Source organism: Salvia splendens, chromosome 19 (genome assembly GCF_004379255.2).
Source record: "Salvia splendens isolate huo1 chromosome 19, SspV2, whole genome shotgun sequence".
NCBI classification, from domain to species: Eukaryota; Viridiplantae; Streptophyta; class Magnoliopsida; order Lamiales; family Lamiaceae; genus Salvia; species Salvia splendens.
Genome location: NC_056050.1, coordinates 17493125 through 17509194, shown reverse-complemented (window position 1 = coordinate 17509194; position 16070 = coordinate 17493125). Strand labels below are relative to the sequence as shown.

At 36.6% G+C, this 16070-nt stretch overlaps 1 protein-coding gene across 1 annotated transcript; it reads right to left on the bottom strand.

Annotated features, from left to right (window-relative positions):
* Positions 1–18: 18 nt before the first annotated feature.
* On the bottom strand, positions 19–5983 carry LOC121780194 (chromatin assembly factor 1 subunit FAS1-like). The gene is made up of 13 exons (XM_042177716.1): positions 5278–5983; positions 3929–4028; positions 3340–3487; positions 3133–3256; positions 2640–3004; positions 2239–2556; positions 2014–2095; positions 1811–1939; positions 1217–1633; positions 966–1103; positions 797–842; positions 534–699; positions 19–242 (listed from the first exon to the last, which is right to left on the bottom strand). The coding sequence occupies exons 1-13, from the start codon at positions 5758–5760 to the stop codon at positions 218–220; spliced, it is 2541 nt and encodes an 846-aa protein (XP_042033650.1). The 5' UTR covers positions 5761–5983; the 3' UTR covers positions 19–217.
* Between the last annotated feature and the right edge of the window lie 10087 nt (positions 5984–16070).

Below are 16070 nucleotides of genomic sequence, written 5' to 3'. Positions count from 1 at the left end.
AATCAGAAAACTAAAGGATTAGATAGAAACTACTCATTTCTATTGTTAAGGTCCTTTAATAATTTTAAAATAATACAACTTTGAATTTACGTTATCATAGAGCATTCTATTCACGCCAAAGGTCTTCAACTCCTGAACCCGACAATCACTCTCTGACAATTGAAATGGGTCATCGTTTCATCCGGTCGAAGTAACGTTATCTGGCTCCATGTTCATGCTATCCGGCCGCACTGGATTCCAACCTTTTTTGCAAAACAAAATTCATTTAGATTGAGTTGAGGTAGAAATCAGCATGTTGTGATCCAATAACTAATTCGCCTGTATAGAGCAATTGCGTGATGACACGGGATGCCCGTATGCATACATGTCATGTAGCTACACGTTCTATCCCTCAAATGAAGAAATGCATACACTTTCTATGCTCCGTAAAATTTAAATTAAAAATATATGTAGAAACACAAACACTGCCATCAAACACATGATCATTTACACAATGGGCAAAATCAGAAGAAAGAAACACTCCCTTCATTCACCGTTGCTCGTTCAAGCAATCCTGCTGTGTGGAGACGATAGCTGCCGCATGTTTCTCAGACAGCTGAGGCGGCGTTTGGTTCAAATTCATAGGCGTAGTCTTAGATGGAGGCAAGCATCTCTTTGAGAAGAATGAAGCTATGCTCTTTGCTTTGAGAGACTTCCTTTCTGCATATATACAAAAACCATATTTTCTTGTCAAAACGGATGCATCAACTTTAGTTAGAGATATAAGGCTAAGTGAAGGAGGTAGATCACACCATACCTGGCGAGATAGATAGGCCAAACTTCCTCAAGATTTCTTTCTTGACCTGAATCGCCATCATATTAAACATATCAGCGCATAAATCCTAATCAAAACTCATAAAAACCATGATCGCAAACTGAATCGTCATAGAATCTTTGATAAAGTTAAAGAAACTGAGACTAATGACCTGCCAACGATTTTCTGAGAATTCTGATAATTTACGGACTTTGTTTCTTAACTGAGACTTTGAGAAAGCTGGGAAAGTATTATGCAGAGAGTCTGAGATCTTTGCAATGCCATATGGACATGAATTGATGATGGAAATCTGCAAAATATAAGTTTTATATATAGTATCTATACATATATAAAGCTAGAAGATATTACAGTATATACATCATTAAATCATGAATAACGCAGTGAGGAAAATAAAAAACTTACAAACTGAGGCATGTCTGAATCAGGTATAGTAGTAGCAGCAGCAGTTGAAGGAGGTGTTGAACTTGATTTGTTTGATAAAGTTTCTAAATCCTCATCTACCTCATTATTATGAATGGAAATTTCTGTTGCTGGGAAATCAGGCAAAGGACGGATACAAAGAGCTTGTAAGCACATTTTTTCAAGTTTCTCTGAACCAGATAGTTCTTCAGCTGATAACAATGTGGTCTTTTCATGCATGAGATTTAATATGATCAAGGGCTGATTCTTTCTAAGTGCATGCTCTGTCTTATTGTTCAAATACTTCTGCTGTCGGAGCAGGGAACAAAATTCTTCACTCGGTACTTGCTCTTTGGTGTCCAGATGATCTCTCACTTCCTCGGCTAGTTCATCACATTCCATCACATCAGTCTGTACTCCCTGCAACCCGCAATATGATAAGCTCCAATAAAAGAGAAGGAAAAAGGATGGAGCAAACTGTAAACAAACCATAAATCCCTCACTTTTCTATAATTTCCAGTAACAATTCTTTTACAATACTATATAGAAATAATCCAGATGATTAAAAAATATAAGCGATCAGGAATTATAGCTCACCTCACTTTCCGACAGATAACCATCAAGAACAAAAAATCCATCTTCACTTTCATCTTCATCATCAACCTTTTGCTGCTCAATACTTTCATCATCCTTCTCACAATCCGAGAGGCTTTCACCAGGTTCTTCCTGCTCGGTCAAATTTCATATGAGAAAATCTTAATGAAAATGCATGTACCACACTAGCTTGTAGCCTAGTATACCTCTTCCCACTCCTCATCACTGTCAATCTCATAGTCTACAAGTGGATCCTTCACCAAAGGGCAGCGTCCCCCAATAGCTTGACTGGAGAAACATAAAGCTAACAATCAGAAGGAAATAGCAATACAGGTCCATATACATAATAGACAGATTAAAGTTGTAAGCAGCAACTAGCTTCAACAATATTGGCTTAAAGTGAAACAATATAATACCAGAAAATAAGTTACCTTTTTTTTGGCCAAACACCATAAAATGCAGGTCTGTGGCTCTTATCAAACTGAAATAGCTGCCTACTGCATTTTCTATTTTGGCATTGTGAAAGAGGCCTGTCTATGGTCATCTGAGAATGTCTTCCATGGATATTGGGGTCAATCAAACCATCCACATTCTTCTCTTCAACTTGGACCTCATCACTAGGCGTTTCAGTGCTAGTCATAAGCTTGAGTTCCTTGACCAGCTCAGTTTTAGGCTTCTGACGCAAGCCCCAGTGGACTTTCTTTGAACGAATAGAATTTCCAATGCAGTGCCATGATTTCAAGTGTGACCTGCAATAAAACACAACATGGCATTAAGATTTACTAGTTAATAGATTGAACCAATATATGCTGGAAAAGGGAAAGGGGTCTACTTCCAAATAGCTCTGGCCTCAACTTCAGCATTTCCGGCCAAAACAGAGTCCATATTTGCTATAACTGTTTCACATTTTAGCTCAACTAAGTTAGGAGATGCCATAGATGTGGTGCCTTTGTTTGAAGAACTGTCATTTTCAAAAGAAGTAGATTTCTTTCTTCTAAAAAACTGCTCCATCAATGATGCTTGTTTCTGGAGAGCAAGTTGCTTGTTTAGTTCAGCTTCTTCCTTGGCCTTGCGTTTCTGATCTTTCTCTGCCTCCTCTTGCTGCCTACTCAACAGTTTCTGCATGTCATTTTCTTCTTTCTCACGTCGTCTTTCCTCCTTCTCTGCCTCTTCGCGCAAGCGCTTCTGCTCTTTTTCCTACAGTGAGTTTAATTCAGAAATAGATTTATAGTAAGAAATAAACCAAGATGTCAATCAACTTTAAATACAAGACCGGGCCAAGAACAATTAAAGCTAAACAACCAAGTAGCTGCCATAATACGTACATTCTGCAACATTTCCTTCTGGAGTTCCCTCTCTCTTTTCTTCTTTGTTTTCTCTGTTTCCTGCTTGTTCTTCTCCATTTGCTTGATTAACATTTTTTCTTCTTTCTGGACGTCCTTCTCAGCCCTTCACCATCAAAGTTAGAACAGGACCATTGGCAATCTTACAAAAGGAATTGTATGTATAAAGCACACCCACAGTATTCTTACATTTCAGCAGCATTTTTCTGTAAGATATTCTCCATGAACAATCGGATATCTGCCTCATTTAGAACTTTACCAATCTTTTCTGAAGCTTTTGTCAAATCTTGCAGGTGAATTGGATGGTCCCCAGACTTTTCAAGGGCATTGATCATTGCTGACAAAGAGCAAATATATCTAATAAGCTTCAATGAGCAAATATCAAAGAGACCTAAAATGCCTCAGCTGTGAAGCTTTAAGGCCATAGAAGAAATGTGTTCAAATGGTGGTGCACAACTTAATCCAGGGAAAGAACAACAGAATTTCTAAACAAGCAGAGCTGTGTGAGAAAGGATCCCACCACCACAGTCAGCCACTCAACAAAGCATCTAATGTGATAAGAATGAATGGGATGAAATCATTACATAATAAGGAAATCGATGATTAAATCTATGGTCAAGTATGGAAGACATTTTCTCTGCAAGTTGCAGTCTGAACAAGAAAATTATTTTCAAACATTCAACATGTCATTTGGCATCTTAAATTTCAGTTACACCTCGACATTTCAAAACCCATCACAGGCAAGAACCAAATAGACGCCCAATAATACAAATTCTACCTGTAACAGCTGCAATTCTCTCCTGAATCTTTTTCAGGCATGTACGGCGAACTTTCACAGATACACGCTCTGATTTAGGGATTAGTTTCAAGTCTCTAGTCTGCAATAGAACAAACATGGATTAAGTACAAAAAATGTATCTAATCCAAAGGAGGAAAATAATACTATTATAATAGCACATAGCCACAAAGAGAAACATTTATCTCCAAAATCCCCTCCAAGAGCACCACTACACCAAACAACAACCTAGCAAATAGCTAAGCACATAAAACTTAATCAACAATGCACTACACTAGCCTTCTAATGGCACAAAAATTGGGGTTTTTCTTCTTTTGTTCTAAAATAAAACTTAGATTCCGTGATTGTACTGGAGTTTTTTTTTATTTCGGGTTTGGGAGAGACGCATGACCCTCATGCGTCTCCTTTTAATGAAACGCATCACGAACATGCGTCTTTATGGGAGACGCATGAGGAACATGCGTCTCTCAATTTTTTCGTTTTTTTTAACGACGCATACTCTAAATACATACACTACAAATATAACCATTGAGTAATGATTGCTATTTGGAGAGAGAAATTGTCTAGTCACGTCGAAGGGGCAGGTTTTGGTGGAAGAGTGAGAATATTTTTGTGAGAATTGATTTTGAGTGCATATCATGATAGCAGTCAGAATCACTCAATTCAACTCAATTAATAGAAGATACAAATAAGTGTGACAGTATACAATTTCTCTCTCCAATGTCTACAAAACCTGCCCCCACGTGATTCTCACTCTTCCACTTTTTCCAATTTCTACAAAACCTGCCCCCACGTGACTAGACTTGCAGACTTTGAGTGTCACATTATACAATGTCTCTCTCCAATGGCTTATAGTTGTTGTGTATGTATTTAGAGACGCATGAGCCTCATGCGTCTTTGAGAGACGCATGAGTCCCCAAAAGCGGAATAAAAAAAAAATTCAGTACACTTAAAGAATGTTAATTGTACTCTAGAATAAAAAAAGAAAAAACCCCACAAAAATTATAGGAAAGTATGATTTGGACGGTTCTGATAGAAGAAGTGTGACAAAGTCCAATTATTTTGCCCCTTCAATCCTGCTAACTATACTTCTTTCAACAAGTCAAAAGGCAGAGACAAGCCTATATTTACATGGAGCAATATGAAGAACCAACATAACATCAAAAGTAACTAATAAAATGCAAAACTAAAAAGGTAGAGTGTGATGCAATATGCCAAACACCACCAAAATCTAAAGGACAAATTCCATATATTTGTAAGAAGAAGCCGGTGCAATACACTACTTAATTTCAAAATTAAAATACTCCTAGTACATTTCATCAAAATTGTACCTCCCAAAACCAAAGAGCAGTCTCCGCCCCAGCCTCCAAAAGATCTGCATCTGCACTAGCCACACCATAACATAATCTCTGCCCAATCATAAGCACACTACTCTTCACACAGGCCCTAGTAACATTTTCCCCATTTCCAGCCCTACCCTTAACCTTCTCAAAAATTTCACCCACAAGCATTGAAAATGGCAGATCACTCTCCTCCATTAAGCAGGCAATCACACAATTCACAGACCCCACTTTCTCCACACTTTCCAGCAACACTTGTCTGCTTCTGAACGCTAAATCTTTAGCAAATTTAACAAGGCTATCGATTTCATCGCGCAATGCCTCGATTTTCGCCTGTTTCTCTTCCGGGCTTACAGCATACAAACATGGCTCCAATCTTTTCCTTTTGTGTGAGCTCTTCTTCTGATCCGAGCCGTCCAATTTCCGCTTCGTTTTATCCGATACGTCGATTTTCATGGGCTCAACTTCCGCCATCGCTAGATGCAATGAATGAGTCCTTTTTAACTCAGAGAAAAATACAGTACAAAATTAGGGCTCGGGATTTTTTTTGTTTGAAACCAAAATATAGCAAAAAGTAAGAAAATGTCTCAGATTAGGAGGTTTGGGCTTCCTCAATAGTTAAGAGGAAATCAAGCGTCGAGAAATGAAAGAGCGATAATCAGTGTTACTGAGCTGAACTAAACACGAGAGGAGTATCGATTTTGGGAGTTTTGGAATGTAGATTTGCTGTTTCCCGCCAGCAAGAGGCTAAGGCCATCCACAACGCTGCTCCTATACCGTTCCTTAAACCACTATTTGAAGGCCCCATTGTATTTTTTTACTTCATTCCTTAACTAAGGAACGGAACCTGCAACCCTCCGTTCCTTAACCGTTCCTTAATCGTTCCTTAAATTACTATTCATTCAATTTCATTTTTTAATTTTATTTTCAACTCAATTCAATTAAAACAAACACACTTTAATAAAATTAAAATAACATTACAACTTAAAATTCAAAAAAATAGAAAAAGACATAATCAAAATCCTAAAAAAATAAAAATTGACATAATTTAAAATACAATTTTATAGAGAGAACCAAGAATAAGTTTGTCCCACATCGAAAGTGGAACATAAAACATTCAAGGATGTCTCTATAAAATAGAGACAACCAAGAATGAGTTTGTCCCACATCGAAAGTGGAACATAAAACATTCAAGGTTGTCTCTATAAAATAGAGATAACCAAGAATGAGTTTGTCCCACATCGAAAGTGGAACATGAAACATTCAAGGATGTCTCTATAAAAGAGAGACAACCAAGAATGAGTTTGTCCCACATCGAAAGTGGTATATAAAACATTCAAGGACGTCTCTATAAAATAGAGACAACCAAGAATGAGTTTGTCCCACATCGAAAGTGGAACATAAAACATTCAATCTCTATAAAATAGAGACAACCAAGAATGAGTTTGTCCCACATCGAAAGTGGAACATAAAACATTCAAGGATGTCTCTATAAAATAGAGATAACCAAGAATGAGTTTCATAAATTCGCAAGCCCATCAAATATATATGGGCTAATACGAATTTCTAGTATTCATTTATTTGTAAAAATTGTTTTTAAATATAAAAAACAATTTTTATAAATAAAAATATTTTTTTAAAAATTCATTTTTTTTTAAAAAAATGAATTTATTGCGTCAGCGTGACGACGCCCACTCGCGGGCCGGCGAGTGGGCGTCACGCACGACGCAAGGCGAGCCACGTCGCCGAAGCGCGTGGCGGCACGGACCGTGCCGCGTCTCGTGCCGACGGCACCCGGGACGGCATGGGAACGGAACCGCGACGAAACGCAGCGCCGCAACGCGTTCCGCTACGGTTTCGTTCCGAAGGAACGAAACGCGGAATGCCCGCGGCCCGCGTTGCGGGTGCTCTAATTTGGGCGGATTATTTCTGCATTTGGCGCCTATAATATTCTTCGATTTTGCTGTCCGCCATTTTTCAAGCACTGGCTCACATTCCCAAAAAAATGGTAAATAAAAGTAGTTTTACTAATTAAACGATCAAGTTAATTCACACTAGGCATGCACAAGGGTCGTAAACCGCCGGTTCCGGGCCCGAACCGGCGGTTCAAGGGTCGAGAAATTGCCGAACCTGAACCGGCCCGCCTAGCTCCCGGCGGTTCCGGTTCCGGTTCAAAAAACCGGCGGGTTACGCGGCGGTTCAAAACCGCCGGTTTTCGGCTTGAACCGCCGGTTCCGGGCCGGTTCGGCGGTTCGACGAATTTTATTTTTTTTTTTCCATTTTTCAACTTTTCAATTTTAATCAAATTAAATTACACTTTTCAAGTTTGTTTTTGTATGCAATGTGAGTAAATAAAATAGAAAAAAATACGGCTAAAGTTGCAATTTTATTGAAATTGCATGTTTACAAATTACACGTTACAAGTTACAATAATTACAAATTGAAAACATATGGCGGTCTTGAAGTCTTAAACAAAATTTAAATACAAATGAGACTACTAGTGAAGAACTAATTACAAATGACAAGAAACGATGTTGAAGTTTTTAAACGTATAAGTGTATTATATATATACTCTTAACCGGCGAAGAAGATCTTTCTACATAACTAAATTAAGGACACCTTTAGCAATTCAACTTTAAATGTTGAGTTTCGTCTAACAATCAACAAATATAGTAGAATTGTCAAAAGTTTCCCTCATTTAGCCGTATAGAGAAATATACTTCATCGACTAGAGTATATACAAATACAATTATGTAATTGTTTTTGCATGTACAAAAACATATGGCGGTTCAACCCTAAACCGGCGGGTTGTCCACGGTTTCCGTCAGAAAACCGCCGGTTTCTGACCGAAAACCGGCGGTTTCTGACCGGTTTTGCGGGCCTACACACTGACCCTACGGCCTAGCCTCTGAAAAGTTGCCGGAACCGTCAGAAACCGGCTCCCGAACCGGCGATTTACCCCGACAAACCGGCGGTTTACCCCAAAAAACCGGCGGTTTACCCCGCGAACCGCCGGTTCCAACGGCTATACTAAACCCCTACGCGAACCCTACGAACCCCTAACCTACGAAACACTATTTAACCCTTTGAACCGGCGGTTCGAACCGCCGAACCGCCGGTTTTGAACCGCCGGTTCAGGTTCAATATATTGCCGAACCTGAACCGGCCCTTCCGACCCTTCAACCCTTCTGCCGGTTCAACCCGCCGGTTCCGGGCCCGGTTCCGGTTCATGAACCGGCGGGCCCGAACCGGCGGTTAACCGCCGGGCCGGGTCGGTTTGTGCATGCCTAATTCACACGATGAATCCTGGGGTTGGATCCCCCGGAGTCACAGCCGTGGATCTGTCACTCGCATTCTAATTTTTTATTAAAAAAACTTTTTTTTAATATTATATTTTATTAATAAAATATTGGGATGTGAGTGCACAACATCCTCTACTCTTTACTGTGATTCCTCCACAGCGGGGATCCAAGTCCCTGAATCCTAGTCCACCCTTTGTCCCGATGAATCCTACTCAACCCTTTGTCCTTAATAAAACGAAAAAAAATAATTAATTTTATCATTTTAGACCGTGTCCTATAATATCAAATCTAAATATAAAAAGTTTTCAATAAATAATAATCTTATATATTTCACTACTTTTTATCTCTTTTTATTTTAACAATTGCACACTAAAATTCTGTCATTTATAAGTATGTCTATTTTTTTAGACGGAGGGAGTGTGAAATTTGAAAATGAAATTTTATAGTACAAAGGTATACAATTCTTTTAATTATCCATTCAAATGTATAAAAAAAATATATTTTGGTGTTACTCGAAATAAAGTTTATTGAATCAATAAATTTTTTTCCTTTTCTTATTCTAATCAAATACTCCCTCGTCCCTTAAAAATTGACAAAAGTGTATTTGACATGAGTTTTAATGTGAATTGATAAAGTAAGAGGAGAAAAAAAGTAGTAGAAGTAGTATTAGTGGATTGTGAGATGGGGTCCACGTTATTAGTAGTTCAAAACATTCCTTATTTAGACTTTATCTAGTTTTGAAGGATGACCCAAAATGAAAAAACTAATTTACTTTTTAGAAATCGGAGGGAGTAATATACCTAAATGACGTTGAGCCTCACAAAGGTGTCTTTTGTACGAGGATGGAACAATTAAAAAAAATGGAAGCTAATGATCTAATATCCTGCTATTGAAGACTTTATGATTAATTTGGCTATTGTCCCAATAATATTATGTTAGGACATAGGAGAAAATAGTTAGGTACTCTTTAATTCGCTCCTAAAAATAGTTTTATTTTTACCATTTTCATTCCTATATCAAAATTTTAAATTTTAGTTAAGTCTATTTGTTCATTAATATAATTTCAATTACTTTTTTTTAGTATTTCTACTATCGATTCATTTTAGTAAAACTTGTATTTTTAGGAGACAATGATAAAATAGAGCTAAAATAATTGGGATCCGCCATAAGTAAGGCACTTTTATAGGGTCTACATTTCTTCTCTTTTTACTTGAATATTACTCTACTTAAACTACTATTCTCCATGTTCCACAATAAAAGTAATATTTTGCTATTTCGGTAAAATATAAACGTATTACTTATGGTGGGAGGAACGAAGCATAGTAGTTTGAACCAGCTGAGGTTGTGAATATTTTTGTTAATTTGGGTCTAAACAAAGTTGTCTTGGGCCGATGATGGGCTTGAGTCCGATAGGAAAAAATATATACTCGATCAAAACTATTATAGTAAACCCCAACTATTAATTGTATAAATTTATTTTAATATTTGAATAAATTCCTGTTAAAAATTGAAGCGAGACTGATAATTATACATATATAAAAGGCGAGTTTTGGTAATTTTTTAAATATTTATGAATTTTAGGTATATATTTGAATATTTAAGAATATAGGGTGTGAAATTTGGATTGTAAGTAACCGATAATAAAACGGCGTTTTCAAAGCATCAATAGGATAATTGTATTGGTTTCATTTCCTTAATGATATTATTATAAACTAACCTGATGTTTTAAAAATAATAACACAATTGTCGTTACTTTTTATAAATAATAACTGGCTACTATGTGCAAATAAGTAGTACTATAAATATAATTATCATCACTTTAAAATTTGCATTAAATATTTGTTCAACTCTTGCTATTCAATCATCCCAAAAGTTTTGAAAAAAAGCAGCAACACGCTAATAATAAGAAAATCGTGGTCGGTACATTAATTCTCACAATTATTATGCATTTAAATGCACAATTCTCAATAGTGGCGGACGCAGAAAATTTTTCTAGCAGGAGTTGTACTATATACACTCCTCTCAGGATAGATAGTCCTTAGGACGATACAAGATTTTATGTAATTTCATTTTAAAGAGTTTAAATAGAAAGTAAAGGTTATTGGATGTTTTAAAGTAGGTAAAATGAATAAATTAACATAGAGAATATATTGTTAAGTATTTAAAAGTACGAAATATGAATTAAATAAAAGAGGAAAAATATTATTGGTGTTTAAAAGTAGGAGAGATGAAATACCATTATATATTTTAATTATTTCCAAAAGAGGCGAGGGATCATTTTTGATAGGATATGAAAAAATAAAGTGAAACATAAAATAATAATCATATAAGTATAAAAATACATAAATATTTTATACACATAAAAACGAGCCCAACATGTATTTAACAAAAATATATCTATGCATATTTATATCTTAGTTTCTCGGAAAAAAATATAAATTAGTAAAAAACAAGTTTGTAATGTAAAAGGAATAAGTTAATGAAATTTTTAACATAGGTTAACCGGTTAGAGTGTATAATTTAAAGGAGACTTTGCTTAGTAATTAATTTTAAAAAATCCCTTAATGGAATGATTAATCACTCTTTAAAGGTCATTAAATTTTTTAAAATCAATATCCTCGGGATATGAGAAATTACAAGCCAGAAGTGAAACAAATTTCACACACGTTTTTTTATGTAAAAAAATATTATTATAATACTATTATTTAACTTTTTTGTCTTACTCTTCTCCTTCTTGAATACGTCTTCTTCTGCAAATAAAAGGGCAGCCATTGTTACTGTTCTTTAAAATTTAAATAATTAAATTCAGCCCCTTTTTACATCCAACTTTTATTTATTTAGTCTGAAGTGTCATTAGTTTGGGAAGGGCTAAGTATGCATTTCTAAAATTTTGAGAAAAATCACAATAGAAAATTTATAAAAAAAATGAATTGGGAAGGGCTTAAGCCCTCCTCCACCCCTTACTGTGTCTGTCACTTCTCATCCCAAAGCATTTCCGTCAATTGTCCTTTGACAATTCTTGATTTAGTTCAGCAAGCTGCCAATTACATGCAGCACAAAAAGGGTGCTAATGAAGGTGAGGTGTTTTTTATGTGTTTGTTTCTTAACACTAATAGGATCTAACAGTGTATTCATGGTCCATGATGTTGATATGGTGGTCATATCATCTTACTGAGTCTACGATTTCTTATCATTCCTTTATATGGTTGGTGATCTTAAAACATACTTTTATTCCTGATCGTTGAGACACAATATTATTAGGTTATGTCTGCCTCTGGTTTAGAAATTGCAAAAGAAGCATGAAGAAGAAGATGATGGAAGAATTGCCTAAAATGCAAAAGATGAAGCGTGGAGATAAGGAAGAAGGAGACTGTCATTTTTTATAACCTAATTAACTCTATTAAATAGAAATAAGTCCATTTGATGAGTTAAACTTATTTTCATTGTTAAGCATCCATGTACGTTAGCCTAATTTATTTTATTCAATTTATATTTTTATAATATTATTTGGCTCAATTATTTAATGCTAAAAAATTATTGTAGGGGTACTAGCCATTTTTGGGTTTTGAATTTCCATAATTTTATATGTTGATTTTAGATTTTGAGTTTTAGCCATCTGGGATTCGATTATAATAATGATAAATCAGTTTGGTTATTGAAATTAATTGGCTTATTTAAATAAATGAACTATTTTGGAAAATTAAGAAACTAGAAGTAATAAAAGGTGATATTACTTTTAAATATCAATATTATGTTAAAATTACATAAATTAAATAAATAGAATTAATTTTTTTGCTGAATATCTTATGCAATATATTGTTGTGAGACATATGTGAATTTATTTTATTAACTATAATTAATATACATATAGTTTTATTTAATTTTAAGTTTGTTATCACAAATAATGTTAGTGTGTTATGATATTTATGAATTTACTACATTTCTCATTATTTTGTAAAAGATTAAATTGTTATTTCATATATATTTATTTACATTATTTTCCTTATGTCATGCAAATATTGCTTTATTTTTTAAAATTTGGATAGCTATAAAAGTAAATTAATGGTCCGTGCATAATAAGGGTGTTACAAATTCAACCATATAAAGTTGATAGTAAATATAATGGGTCCGTGCATCGTACGGGTGTAACACTAGTTATTGATAAAGTGCGAAATTACATATGTGCTCCTATTGGTGATGCAAAGGATGAGCTGAGTTGGAGGCTGACCTCTAATGGTATTTTTACTGTGAAATCAGCCTATGAGACGCTGATTCCGAATAGCTTGATTGTGGATAACATGGCTAAAACTATTTGGAAACTTAGGGCTTGTTCAAGTTTCATGAAATGAGCAGATATGGGCTTATTTCTTGGACTTGGTGGCTGTTCAAGGTACATGTTTTAACCCACTGAAGCCCGCTGATTATATTCAGGCCCGCACTATTCAATTGTGAAATACGCCAAATCCAATTCAGCCGAAGGAGGTGCTTTATGATTCCTGCCTAGAAATTCGGATCCAGTAATGAATGGAAGATTACCATTTTGCCTCTGAAATTTTTAACTCACCCGAGAGGGCCCTCTCATTTCCCCCCTTCTACAAATGTCGACCCACTAGATCTGCATAACTCGATTCCGTGGCGGAGCTCAGGGCTGATTTGGTTGTGAACTGAAGATTTCCGAATCTGACTCCCCCCAATCACCCCAGGTATGCCCTTGTTGGCTATCCCTTGCAATTTACACACATGGATATGTGAATAGCAGATTGAAACACCCACCGTAATTTTTGGGTTTTTTTCTGGGACACATCGTAGGATCAAGAATCAGGAAAGTTACAAAATCAGAAGCTAGACGTCGTCATCGTGCTCCTGATCTGGGCCTCTGTAAGCCTAGGTAAGCAGAAATTAATCCAAAAATTCGTGATTTGATTTTGCTGGCTATTTATTCTTCTTGCCAAACATTCTGCTCCTGATCGCGTCGTTTGGGATAATACCCAGCCCCACTTTGTTTAGATCTGAAATTTCAGTCGGGTAATACAACTGCTCCCAGCAACGACGTTTATGTTAATTTTGGGTGTCATTGTACTGTGTTGCTGTGTTGATAATCCTACAATTTGCTCATACATTGTTATCTAGTTAAGGCCAATATACAAATCTAGAAAATGAGTCTTTACTCTACCAAATCAGCGCATCTATGTTTGTTGCTTGAGGACATTATGCTTCTTTATCGTGAAGAAACCACAACATTGTTACATCGTTACATCCGTGCCCGGTGTAGACGGGAGATGCGTCAGATTGTTGAGCACGCTCGGCGACACAGCGTGCTCAACAAGATCCCTGCACAGTTGAAGTACTTAGACCGACTATAGCACGTCACAAATTCCACCTGTGTATCCAATCTACGCATGGACTGTAACACGTTTGGTAGGTTGTGTCGTTTACTTTCTGAGAAGGGGGGCTGACAATAGGTAAATGCCTTGGTGTCGAGGAGCAAACTGCAATATTTGTATCTGTATTGGCACACCATCAGAAGAATCGAGTTGTTGGGACTACTTTTTGGCGTTCAGGTGGAACTGTATCGTATTATGTACATAAGGTACTTGCTGTTGTACTTAGCCTTTATCATGTGCTCCTTGCGAAGCCGGCACCCGTTCCGGATGATTGCACCGACCATCGTTGGAAGTGGTTTAAGGTAATACGGGCACAAGTGTATATTTTGCTGTAATATCCATTTTGGGTATATGTTTTTTTGCTTACCAAATAATAAAGTGTAACCTTTTATTTGTTTAACTCAAGGGTTGTCTCGGCACACTGGACGACACCCATATTAGTGTCTTAGTTCCGAATGATGACAAACCACGGTATAGAACGAGGAAAGGGCAGATAGCAACTAATGTTCTAGTTGTGTGTGATCGTCAAATGCAGTTTGTGTACTTGCTCCCTGGCTGGGAAGGCTCTGCAGGAGACTCTCGGGTCCTCAGGGATGCAGTTTCACATGCCGGTGGGCTAAAAGTACCTCAAGGTAGCATATTACTTACACCCATTGTTTATATATTCAGCTCTCTTCACATCTGCAACATTAATCGCGTTCCACCTTATGTTTTATAGGTTGCTATTACCTTTGCGATAATGCTTATGCAAATTGCAATGGGTTCCTCACACCATTCAAGGCAGTACGCTATCATCTCAAGGAGTGGGGTCCTGGCACCGAGACTCCCCAAACCCCGAAGGAATTATTCCACATGCGGCATACCAAAGCGCGAAATGTGATTGAACGCGCATTTGGAGTTTTGAAAATGCGGTTAGGCATTCTAAGGAGCGCTTCATTTTATCCTATAAAAACGCAAATCCGTCTAATCATGGCATGTTTCTTACTCCATAATTTCATTCGACGTGAAATGGAGGTGGATCCGGTGGAACTTGAGCTAGACACAAACATGAACATAACGAACACAAAGGAAGATAACGTTGGTGGGGAGTATGTTGACTGTGTTGAGCCGTTTTCTGATTGGACTCAGTTCAGAGATAGTCTAGCACTCAACATGTGGAATAACAGATGAATGAGTAATCGATTTGGAAAGAAGTGACTTGGAATTGAGATTAAACTATTCTGTTTTAATTGAACTTATTGTAAAACGATAGCACTGCATTTGCTACTGCTTATGTGATATAATGGTTGCTCTATGATTCATCCTTCACTAATCAGTATTGATGATGTAGGTATATGTTGTCTTCTGTTTTGTTTTTCAGCAATATGCATCCTACAGAAGAAACGCCAAAATGCGTTTGCGGTAGCGGGAAAATGGAACTTAAGCGTGCCGGGCCGTCAGCGATCAATGCAGGGCGATACTACCTGAAGTGTCCACTCAATGGGAAGCATCCTGGGTCTTTTAAGTGGTATGACGAGGTGGTCGGTGACACTTCGCTTCGCAGCTGCAATATCCACGCGGAAATAGGTAAACGCACTCGAGATGTACGTGGAACAGATACTATATCTGAAGCAACGTCCCACTCCGTGATAAGTGCTCCTTACTACAACACCCTTCACCTGTTGGAGTGGAAGAGCAATGTCCTGATTTTGTGCACCGGACTATTGCTGGTAATGGTCGGAATTTTGATAGGGAAAACTGTCTCAAACTAAGTTTTGATAGCTTCCTCGTATGCTAAGTTTCCAAAACTAAAATCGCTATGCCAAATGTATATTCTGGTACATGTAAATTAATTAGGGAAGGGATGGTTAGTTTTCATAGTATTTCATATGCACTAGCACATTATTATTATGTGAAATCAGTACAAAATTATTATGCGAAATCACCAATGAAAATATGAAAAATTGTGCCTTAAAATTACCAAGCTAAATTTATATAGGATATTGTGGTTTTATATATAATTAATTTTGTCTGACTTTGTAGCTAAATATGCCTTAGAGCCATAACATAATTAAGAACCATTCACCAAAATACCATACATTAAACCCATTGATCAAGC